General features: G+C 43.1%; 1 protein-coding gene across 1 annotated transcript in view; it reads right to left on the bottom strand.

The window, feature by feature from the left end:
- Positions 1 to 10407: 10407 nt before the first annotated feature.
- MRPS27 (mitochondrial ribosomal protein S27) overlaps positions 10408 to 10917 on the bottom strand; it is a 48724-nt gene continuing 48214 nt past the window's right edge. Inside the window, exon 10 of the mRNA XM_009884270.1 lies at positions 10408 to 10808. Coding sequence (XP_009882572.1) covers positions 10569 to 10808 — 240 coding nt within the window. The 3' untranslated portion in view covers positions 10408 to 10568. The remainder of the gene's footprint in view (positions 10809 to 10917) is intronic.

Genomic DNA, 10917 nt, shown 5'->3' with positions numbered 1-10917 from the left:
CTCCCTCTCTCTCTCCCTCTCCCTCTCCCTTCCACTCCTTTCCCCATTTCCTCTCATTTCTTCTTTTACTCTTCCTCTTCCTTTCTTCTTCCTTTCCTTTCCCTTTCCTTTCCTCCTTCCTCTCCCCTCTTCTTTTCATTCTCTAGACTGCTTGCAGAGGAACAGCATCACTGTTCTGTGATTTAAGACAGTTTGGACTTTTTAGTCTCAGAAGTTTTACCCAAATTAAAAAAATCTTGGTACATTGTAGAGGTTGGCAAATCTGAATTTAAAAAAGGTGTAAAGGCCTCCAGAGTGGAGATAACATGCTCCTCTGTATGATTCACCGTTATGGCTGGTATAAAGTTTCACAATGTAGTGAACTATGATCTCGTTTTATTTTCTTTACCTAATAATTTATTTCCATTTTACATTATTAGGATATTTTTGTTTAATAGGGATATGTTTGCACACCTAATTTTTATGAGGCTTTTTTTATACTGCTTTAGCATCCTTTAAATGTAGGCCTCCTGAGGCCAATTTAATGCTGTGAATTACTGTTTGTCAATTATTGGGGATCTCGATTTATTTTTAATGTCTTCTCTTTTTATTTAGGTGTGTCTAGCAATGCTGTTTTATTTATTGCTATACCTTTTAAGTCGTTAAGAATAACTCAGAATGACTATGGCTCAAAAGGCAGATAAAAATGTATTGTGAAAACAAGCATGTTTGCTGGGCTCATACTCATTCATTTAAAATAGCTTTTGTAATACATAGTCTACAAAGTTATAGGCAAAATGTTTGGCAGAATAGTTGTAATATTTCTACAATTCTTTCTGCTTTGTCTACTTTCTTATATAGGTCAGATTTCAAACTTTTTGAGTGGGTGGGAACAGATTTTCTGATTTTCTGATACTACCTGAAATGGTTTGTATTTCTGCTTTGGTAGAAAATCTGTTTTAAGTACAGGAGTGGTCTTGAGACTAATCTCACTTATGCCACTTACTCCTGTGAATCAGGAGTAATTTCGCTACATCAGGGAAGTTACAGTCATTTGGTCCTAATGTAAATGAAATTGGAATCAAGCCTTAAGTCTCCCCAAGCAAGTGATGGCTCAAACATTTGTTTTACTTTTAAAATATTAATAATTAGACAGTTAACAGCTGATCTTAAAATGTATTTGCGTTTTTGCTGCTACCAGAATATTAAAACCCTGGTCTGGCTATTCTGAGGTATTGTAATGCCTGTTCCACCCGTTCCCTTTTAAATGGCAATGCTGCCAGGGTGCAACACAGTGATGAACTCCTCCATTAGCTCCTCCTGCCCTTAAATGACTTTCCTGCCTGTGGAACTATTCTAACTGTGCTAGTCTTAGTACTACACAATTAGTTTAGTGTAACAGTCATCAAAATGTACCGTGTACATTAACAATGAGTGCTGTTGATCAGCATAGATTTCTAGGAGCATGGTTTGTTATTGATTACTCTAATTATAAAGATTCAATATCTGGGTGTAAAGGACACTCCATTTAAATGATGGTGTTACCCGTAACAGCATCCCCAGTCATGATCTTTATGCTATAACTATAATGCTTCATATAGTTCAATGAAGAACTAACTTTGGGGATCCCACACCACTCCTGAACTTGGACAGGGCCTCTCTTGCATGCCTTTTCAAAGTCCTGTGGTGGGTCTGACTTCATTGACCTCTATTTCCACCCCATCTTTCAAAAAATTTACTTTTGATTTTTCTTTTACTTACTTTACATACTGTGGTGAATGGAGATAACTATGTATATGAATGTGGGGGGTTTTTTAATTGTCTATGATAGCTTATGCATTTTAGGAGAGTTCTGGTACTCATTTACTAAGATTTAATCAATTTGTTAATTGAATTTTCAATCCCTCCCACCACAAGCAAGTCAGCTCCAAAGAGCGCTTACTGTGCATTTGGGACATTTCTGTCATACTCTTCTCTTTGTTCATCTGTCGCCAGAGGTTCTTGCTCAGTAATGATGTTTTGAGGGAAATAGAAATTTTGTTGGTCTGGATTTATTAGTAAGGGAAAAAGTATAACATTTACACTTGAAAGAAACTGTAAGCTTTCATCTTTTCACTTAATAATTGAACAAAACACTAAAAGCAACTAAGGGTAAGCATTTCTTAGAATGCAATTATATTATTCACCGGGTTTAAAAATGTTTGCTATTTAAAAGAAATAAAGAAAAAAGTCTGTTTGTTGTGACTTTACAAAAAATCTAAAAAAAATTAAGTAACTAAATAAAACAATGGCATAAAAATATAGAAGGGAAAAGAAAAAAAAAAAAGAATTTAAAAAGCAGCTTCTCCGCACTAGACTAGCTAGGAGCTCCAGATGGCAGGAGCTACCTCGTCAAGACTGGGCTGTAATCACAACGGTAAAAGAGGAAATCTGAAATGTGCTTTCACGCATTTGCATGCAGCCATTATCTTCCAAACTATGGAAAGAAACAGTCTTGTTGCTGGCTGAGAAGCACCTCACACACCTCCTCTCTCTTGTTCTGAATGGTGTTTGTGTCAGTCTGCAGCTGTGTATGGTATTATGTCTTATAATCCTGCATCACTTCTATTCTGTCCAGTCATATCTAATGTAGAAAATTAGTTTCCAGTGAAAGTAATATGTAGTGCTTTTATGATATTTGTGTGCAATATCCCCTCTTCCATTGAGGATATTTGATGTAAAGGAAACAAACTCAGTTCCACAATAAAATACAAAAGTGGCAAAGTGGTGTTGACATGTTTCTTGTCTTTGTGTATGTACGTATTTTTAAGTTTTCCGTTTCCTTCAATCATGATTACCTACTATATGAGTTTTTTCTCAAAAGATCAATGACTATTTAAATGCTAGATAAGAGCCAATCTCTATTTAGAAACTGAAAAATAAATGCAGAAGATTACTTTTATCTCTTGTGGCCTAAAACATTACCATGATGTACCATGACGTGGCTTCTTTTTGTTGTTCTCATTTCTGTATCCTTCAGCAGCATGAGAAAACACCTCATTTTCAGTAAGTACACATTCAAGACACTGTGTCAGAGATGACACCCAATAGTTACATCAAACTGAGCCCACCCTGGTTTGGAAAAGAGGTCTTTTCCAAAACTGTTGCAGCTTAACAAGAATGCACAGCTTGACTCCGGTGGACATGGACCTTTTCTTACCACCGCTGCCCTGTAACCCTGATGAGAGGAAGCCTTTGGGGAAGGTGGGCTCCCAGTTTAGTTATTTACTTTATAAACATCAGACTTTTCCTCTGCTGCTGTTAAAGGGACGCTGTAAGGTCAGGCTTTCTGCCTTTGTAATTCTGCTTGCTGCTGCGACGCCTGCCGTGGTGAGGTGCAGCAGTCAACCCTGACAGTTTTTTAGCTTGGGGAGATGGTAATGATATGAAAGAAGGCAAAGGCTGAGGCAGCGAGAAGCAAGGGATGCTCGCTCCATGGAGAAGCAGCGGCCCTGCAGGATTTCCTTCACCCTCAGCCAGCAGTCTTTTTTTGTGGGCCCTTATCCATCTCTAGCCTCTAAGGTTTAATTTGTAACTTCTAATAATATGAGTAAGAAATACTGTGCTTGGATTGAATTGGGCTGACCATGGCCAAGTATGAAGACCAGATGAGGGGAGTCAATTGCTGCAAATCTTATCTCTCCAGTGTAACCCTGCATATATCTACGTCAAGGTTTTTTGAGCTGTTGTAGTAGAGTAGCCTGATGCTACTTAAAATATATTAAAAGGATTGTGCAAAGCAGACCAGGTCAGGTTTCAACCCCAATTATTCACCTGCAGTAGCAGGGTGAAGTTCTGGATTTGCACAGGTGTGACCACTTGTGGTACCTGTGGATAGAGGCAGACCAGCCTGGCCTGTAAAATTTGGCTTGCTGCTTCCAGCCGACAAATGAAAGCTTCTTCTTCAACACAGCTGCTGAGGAGAAATTTTATTTCCACTAGTGCTGTTAATGAACAAATTCAATCAGCTTATGAAGTATTTCAGATGGCATGGGAAATTGGCAGCCAGACCATTTCGGTCTATCTAAAATGAGGACTCTGTCTTGTGGCAGCCTAGACCTGAACAGAGTTTAATATTGATTTCTCGTGTTCTGAGGTTGGGAGGAAATTGTAGCTTTTCACAGTTCCTAGGATGGGATGAAAAGAGGTATCCAGGGGTCTCTTGAGTAATAGCCATAGTGACACCTCATAAACCCAGCTCATTCCCAGCATTGCAGCAAAGCTCCATGGCTTCCTAGGGGATGTCTAGAGCCCACACGGTACTTCTGCTACATGAGCATTGCCTGCCTGCTGCTGTGATCCCTATTTTCATCTCCCACAGACACAACCAGTCCACACTAGCACGAAGCCCCCTGGGCATTGTACTCTCTTGTACTGCTTATCCTTTCTTCAGATTCAATCCACCAGAGGCTGAGTAATGCTGAGTGCCCTCAGCTTGCCAAGGGATTTGCTGGTTTTTGACTGCATGCTCACCATCATTTCCACCAGAAATGAAATACTGAGGAGAACTAAAAAACTAAATCATCAGGCACTGTAGTCTGCATGAGCTCTGTTCGCTGGTTCTCACAGATCCTTACCATACCCCTTGATGTAGCTGCCTCTCTGCAATTGAACAACACCAGCATTACTGTCCCTGGTGTGAACAGCTGGCAAGACAGGGGTGGAGGTTGACTGTGCCTCTGCTGCCAGCTTCACCGCCAAAACAACTGCATGTGCCATGATTTACACATCATACTGCAGCTCAGCCCATCACCTCTGCTTGTGAATTACAGAGAAGATAAGAGAAATAGATAGAACGTATGTCCTAATACAAACAAACCTAAATATACATAACAAGGTCTATATGCACTGAGGTTATACCCTGTATACCTGTTAAGGTCTAGAAATTAATTTTGACAGAGCTTTTACAAACCTTATGCTATCTCAGCCCAGCTGTGTTACTTTCTTAGCTTAAAGAGTTGAAGGTAAACTGAACCACTGAGCCACTTAAATACTTAATATGAACCCCCTGGAGGGCAAGTCAGTATTTCCAGGCAGAGTTTACAGTGTCCAAAGATGTAATTATAGGAAGAGTTACCATGTGTAAGGACCAGAACAGGCTTGAAAGTTTCTTTTCCAGTTCATTTAAGGAAGGAATTGTCAGGATTTGCAATACATAAGCTAGATTGAAAGATTAATTTTGTCCTGACAAACTAATGTGCTTGTCAATGGTACTCTAATGCTATTTCTGTGCCCGGGACATATGCAATTTAGAATGGGTTGAGTGGACTTGAGTTTATCAGAAAGGTTTAAGAGCAGCAACAGAGTTAGTACTATGCAATTGGTAGCTGAGCTCAGTGACAACTTTGCGATTACTGAAAGATATATACATTTCCATGGGGAGATTGACCCAGAGTAGATGGCACAGTTTTCTGTCACATATTTAGTATCTTAAGATACTCTTGATTTAATGCTTTGTCACTAATTCTTTACTTATACTTCATTCTCCACAGTCTTATTTTGAAAGACTAAGTGTCCCAAGTTCAGGCTGTTTGTCACTTAAGTCAGCAGTAGTTTCTCTTCTACAATCAAAAAGCATCATCCTCATCTCAACATTTCCTATCATTAGATTTCTGGGAAGGTAATTTTAACTTTACTTTCCACATCTGTGCTCAAATACTCACTAGAAATACATTTGCCAAGTTCAATTGTAGTTTCTACATAAACAGTGATGGCTGCGCAGGTCAGAAACACCCTTGCACCAGCCAACCTTCATCTGCAGATGGGGTAGGTCGTCGCCCCGGTCCCACAGTTTTAGGGTGACCAGGGAGCCCTGGGATGGGCTGGCAAGCAGCTGGGACAGGCCACTGGGGGAGGGAGCAGGTGCTTGCAGCTGTGGGAAGGGGTTTGATACTGGCTTTGTGTGTAGGACACAGCGTCTGACTGGGTCTGAGAGCATCTAGTAACCTTATCTTGGCAAGGCTGCCATAAATAGGGCTCATCTGTGCAAGGCTTCAGGCAACATTTATTTGAGCTGCAAGGGAATAAATATGTAATTTGCCTCTTGTGAATAATGGATAATGACCTTCAGTGCTTTGCTGGAAGTGTTCTGCCAGTGACACTTGTGGGAGGAAGAGTTACGTATTTGCTTGCCTAATCAGCAGCCTATGTGGTGTCTGCCATGTATTTGAATTGGGAAGCTGCTTTTTGAATTAAAAGGAAGAGCTCTAACCTTTAAAGTGCTGTTTTTTTTCTCCCAACAGCAGGCGATTTCATGCCAACGTACCAAACAAGTTTTGCATTTGTACCGGTTTCTGTTTCTTTTGGCTATATTGTTGAGAGAAGGGTCTCTCCCCCACCTGGGGAAACACGAGAGAGCTGCTAACACTGCCTAGCATGTGCAAGTCTGGCAGTGCTGCACCCTAAGCGTTAGCGCAGGCAGGTATTATTTAGGCTTCTGGTCACCTTGTTTGCATGCACAGCTCAGTGACTGGGCATGCAAATGTACTGCTTCTATCGCTGTGAGATTTTCCTCTGCCTTTAGCTACGCAGACACACATTACCCATGAGTAGGGAAATTATTCAAAAACTTCCATGCAGAAAGGTGCACTCCTGTGATTTAGAAATATACTGACAAGGGAGAAACTGCAGCAGCTTTAATGCAAATCACAGCTGTAGTCACAAATGAAAACAGGATGTGAAGGAACATTTCTAGGAGAGTTGATGCCAAAAAAGGAGATAGTGTTACTACCAAGAAAGATGTTGGTCTGTCCCCTCCAGGAAATATTTTGCCAGTCCCATCCATGTACAGGTCTAGGCAGCTGTATGAAACAGTGCAGCAAGAAGCAGCACCGTTTCAAAAAGCTTGTGTCCTAGTAAGGAACTGCTCATTGGGGTGTGAGCTTGCATCAAATGAGTACCAGGGCACTGGTACTGGATGAACTCAGAAGCTTTGTTCTCAAACACTCAGAGGTTTTTGTAGAGTACAAAAGTATTTTCCACTTTTTTTTCTTTTTTTTTTTTTTTGTACGCATATATACACACATCCACGTTCTTCCCTTAGCATCAGAGCTCGTGTTCAAGCAGCAGCCAATCAAAAGCTGCTGTATGTTCTCCATCCCCCTTCTAAATGCAGCTGGCTGCACCACAGTGGGTGATGGCTATCACAGGAGTGCACACAAAGCCATGGGCATTTGGACAGAAGGGCTTTGCACCACCTGGGCCCCGTTTCACTCCCAGGTGTTGCTGCAAGTGTTCCTCAAACTTCTTTTTAATACTAATCCATCAAGCAGCTGAAAAACGGGTTGTGTGTGCAACATGATTTATGCAAGGGGGCAAACAGTCAAGTCTGTCTTACTTTTCCTGGAGTGGGAAGGAGAAAAGCAGGTAAGTTAAGCTGAGTTAGCTGATATTCTGTTGATTTCTCATGCTGCTGCATTTGCGGTGCACAGCTACCGTCCATGCCTTCCTAGAAGCCAAGCACATGCCTGAACAGCACCGATCTGGGAATTACCCGCTCCCACAATTTGCCTGTCTCACTGCCAGCCTTGCTCAAAGCTAGCAGGTAGGCGAGACCACCAAAGAGGAGACTACCTCCCTCCCCCCCTCAAGATTCAGTTGCTAGTTCATATTTCCAGCCTCTGGAGGCACAGCTGCGTCCAGGGGTCTCACACTTCAGGGTACCAAGTGCTTGGTACCCCGGGCTGCTTACTGCCTGCAGAGCTTGGGGCGGGTTGCTGTCTGAGACAGGGGTGCAGGGCAAAGAGACATGGCCAACCCTCCCTGGAGAAGGGGAAGAAACAAATGTGAGACGATATACGGGAGGAACCTGAAGGGGATGAAGGGTGATGCCAGAAGGGAAGCAGTGATGAGGATTGTGGAGAATTCATGAGGGTGCAGGTAGGCTTGCGGGAACCGTGAGGATTTGCTAGGTGAGAAAACACTGGTTTGGCAGAAGCTGGTTGCTATTAACTGAGACAGTGGTGGCACCTGGGGTGGGGAGAAGTGAGATGAAGGCTACTGGACCATACTTGGCTGCAGCATGACGGGAAGGGAAGAGGGACCCTGGTGTGCAGCTGGCCCAGATTGTGGAAGTGTCAGAAGTGGTTTCTCAGTTAGGGTGACACCGAGGGGGCAGATAAATGAGAGGGCTTGCCAAAACTTTTGGCACCTGAAGCCACAAATGGCCTGGACCCTCTGCTGCAGGTCTTGGGTTTGCTGTCCTTCATCTGGCCCCAGGAATCTGCTTTACTGCCTGCAAGGCATTTGGCAGGGAAACTGCCCCCTCCCAAGGGCAGAGGGGGACACGGGAGATTTGGGCAAAGGCAGAGAAAGGCTGTATGTACAATGTTTAAGTTCAGGCTTTGGACTGGGCTCAGAGCACTCAAATCCACAGCGCCTGGAGTAAAACAAAGGAAGCAACCTGTAATATTCATTAACAGGCTACTCGGAGCTTAGAGGAGTTTTTCCTCTTATTGCTGTGAACAGTTAAGCCTAAAAAAATGGAAAGAGGGGTTAGTTGTGGAGGAAGCAAAGCGTGCTCTGTGAGAGAACGGGCAGGATGGCAGCTGGCAGCTTGCTGGAGCTCGGTCAGCATTAGCAGCTTGGCGTATCTACTGAGCAGGGTGAGGGAGGGTGGAGGTGGGGCCAGAAACAGGCTCCTTGTGCTGCCAAGAAACAGATGCTAAGAAGAAACAAGGAGGAATGTGGCACTGCCCGTTGTGGTCTAGCCAAACAGCATCTTACAAGCAACAGGATCAGCAGCTGCAATGGCTAGAGGCCATGTGTCAGCAAGGTCGTTAAACTGTGGTGGGGGGGGGGAGTTTTTTTTAGAGGCTGTGTCTGCAGAGAGAAGCTGAGAAAGGAATCAGGATGCAGGAGTGATTGTGAGCCTTTGGAGGTACAACCCATGTTCTGATACTGAAGAACTGAAACGTCCGGTCATGGAAGGGACACTTCGTTCTCCTGTGGCTGGACTGGGAGTGATAACCTCTTTAAAGCCACCAGTTTTAAGGAAATTGTCCTTAAGAGTGCATTTGGCCTCCTACTCTCCCTTAAGACTCCCTAACTTCTCCTAGTAACCAGAAAGTATTTAGACCAAGAAAGAGGAAGAAAATCAGGAGACGTGAGAAAAGTTGCCCAGGGAAGCTGGCTGCTGGTTTAGTTAGGCGAAGCCACAAAATCATCCACTTACCTGTAGACGGCACTCTCTTACTGCAGTATGGGCGAAACTATGGGACCTTACTGCCAAGTTCTTGGATGTGAAAAAGCAATCAGGCTGTGTGTGCATTTGCTGAGAATAACAGAGATATTTGGTGTATGCGGATGAGATGCTTTCTTACACTTAAAACAATTTCACTTCACAGATCTGTGGTGTGTTCTCACTGGATTTACAGTGAGTTTGTGATGTGAGTTTTATCACTGTAAGACTAGACAGATGCATGATAAAACTGGGAATGCTTATCAGACCCTGTGGTAAAGCACCACTGAGGCAACACTGTTGTTGCCCTAACGAGCTTCAATACAGCAGGGCTAGGCTCTCCCTGTTCTCAAGCAACTTGTCCTACCAGGATGTTGTGGTTTGGGCTGGGCTGGCCACCAAATGAATAGCCACCGACCCACAGTTCTCAAACCAGGACACATGAGCTGCATCAAGTTGCTGGCTGCAGATGACGAAATTCAGTGGTGGCAGGGAATGTATGCAGGGATGAATCCTGATGCATCCCACAACTAACGCACAATGATTCTTTCCTCCCGCGCCGTTTCCTTGTCCTCTGTGTGAATTGTTTTACCAATCTGAAGAACAAGGCATGGGACCACATACACAGCTGAGACAAAAAGAGAATTAGGTCAAAACCCCCATGAAACAGTGCCCAGAATATAAAAGGAAACTGCGCTGCAGTATGAGGCCCCTCCTTGTGTACTGAGGTGATTGTGTGTGTTTCTCTACTGAGCTTAAAAATGGAGCAGAGCAGCACCAGTACTGTCAGAAATTTCTAACTTCTTTCAGGGAAGGCACATCTGAGTGCCTGCACAGGCGTTAACTCGTTAGGCTGAAACTCTTTAAAAAAGTACTTTTAAAAACAGTCTAAAGTTAGGCTTCCAACTCCATGTATAGTAGCCTGAATTTTCCAAATGGGCTGGGAAAAAAAAAAGCAATCAATATACGTTAATCCTCTTAGTGTCTGAAGTTCAGAGTAGCCAAGGCATTCATTGCTGTGAGAAACCCCTACTGAAACAACTTGTGTTTGAAATTCTTCCCTCTTCTTTTGTTCCTTCCATCCTCTACACCTTTCATTCCAGGCAAGCTTCTTCTTATGCCGCTGCTTCTTCGTGTTGTTTCCATCCCACCCCCTGCCTAGCTGATGATAGGAGGAAAATATACACAGGATGAAGATTTCTAAACCACATGTGCTTTACTTCAGGAACCAGGCAAAATGGAAAAAGTTTAATTTGCATATCACATACAGTCACACTTGCAGCAGGATTGAAATGCAATATTAATAATGGTGAGCACTGCAGTTCACTGACAGAGGAATGCATCCCACTACAGTAGTCTCTGAGTTCCAGTACTAAGCAGACGCTTTAGCTAGCTTCCTAGCTTCCATTTCCTGCTTGGCCTTTTCTCTCATCTCTCTTTCTCTCTCAATGAGAAGTGCTTGTTCTTGCTCCCACTCCTTTAGCTTCTGCTCATGTTTTGCAATGTCTTCCACTTCACACGCTGGCAGCTTTTCCTTGACAAGTTGGGTGGTCAGGGTTAACAAGCTTTCAGATTCAACCTTGCCAAGTGAATGCAGCTTAGAGTACAGCTCCTGTCATAAAAAGGGATTTGGCGGGGAGTGAGAAGGAGAGAGCCAGTCAGTCACAAAACAATCAGCCACAAAATACTTCCCTATAACAACAAATACATCGCTGCTTGAA

The sequence above is a fragment of the Charadrius vociferus genome, unplaced genomic scaffold, assembly GCF_000708025.1.
Source record: "Charadrius vociferus isolate BGI_N301 unplaced genomic scaffold, ASM70802v2 scaffold183, whole genome shotgun sequence".
NCBI classification, from domain to species: domain Eukaryota; kingdom Metazoa; phylum Chordata; class Aves; order Charadriiformes; family Charadriidae; genus Charadrius; species Charadrius vociferus.
This window is presented reverse-complemented; position numbering and strand designations above follow the sequence as displayed.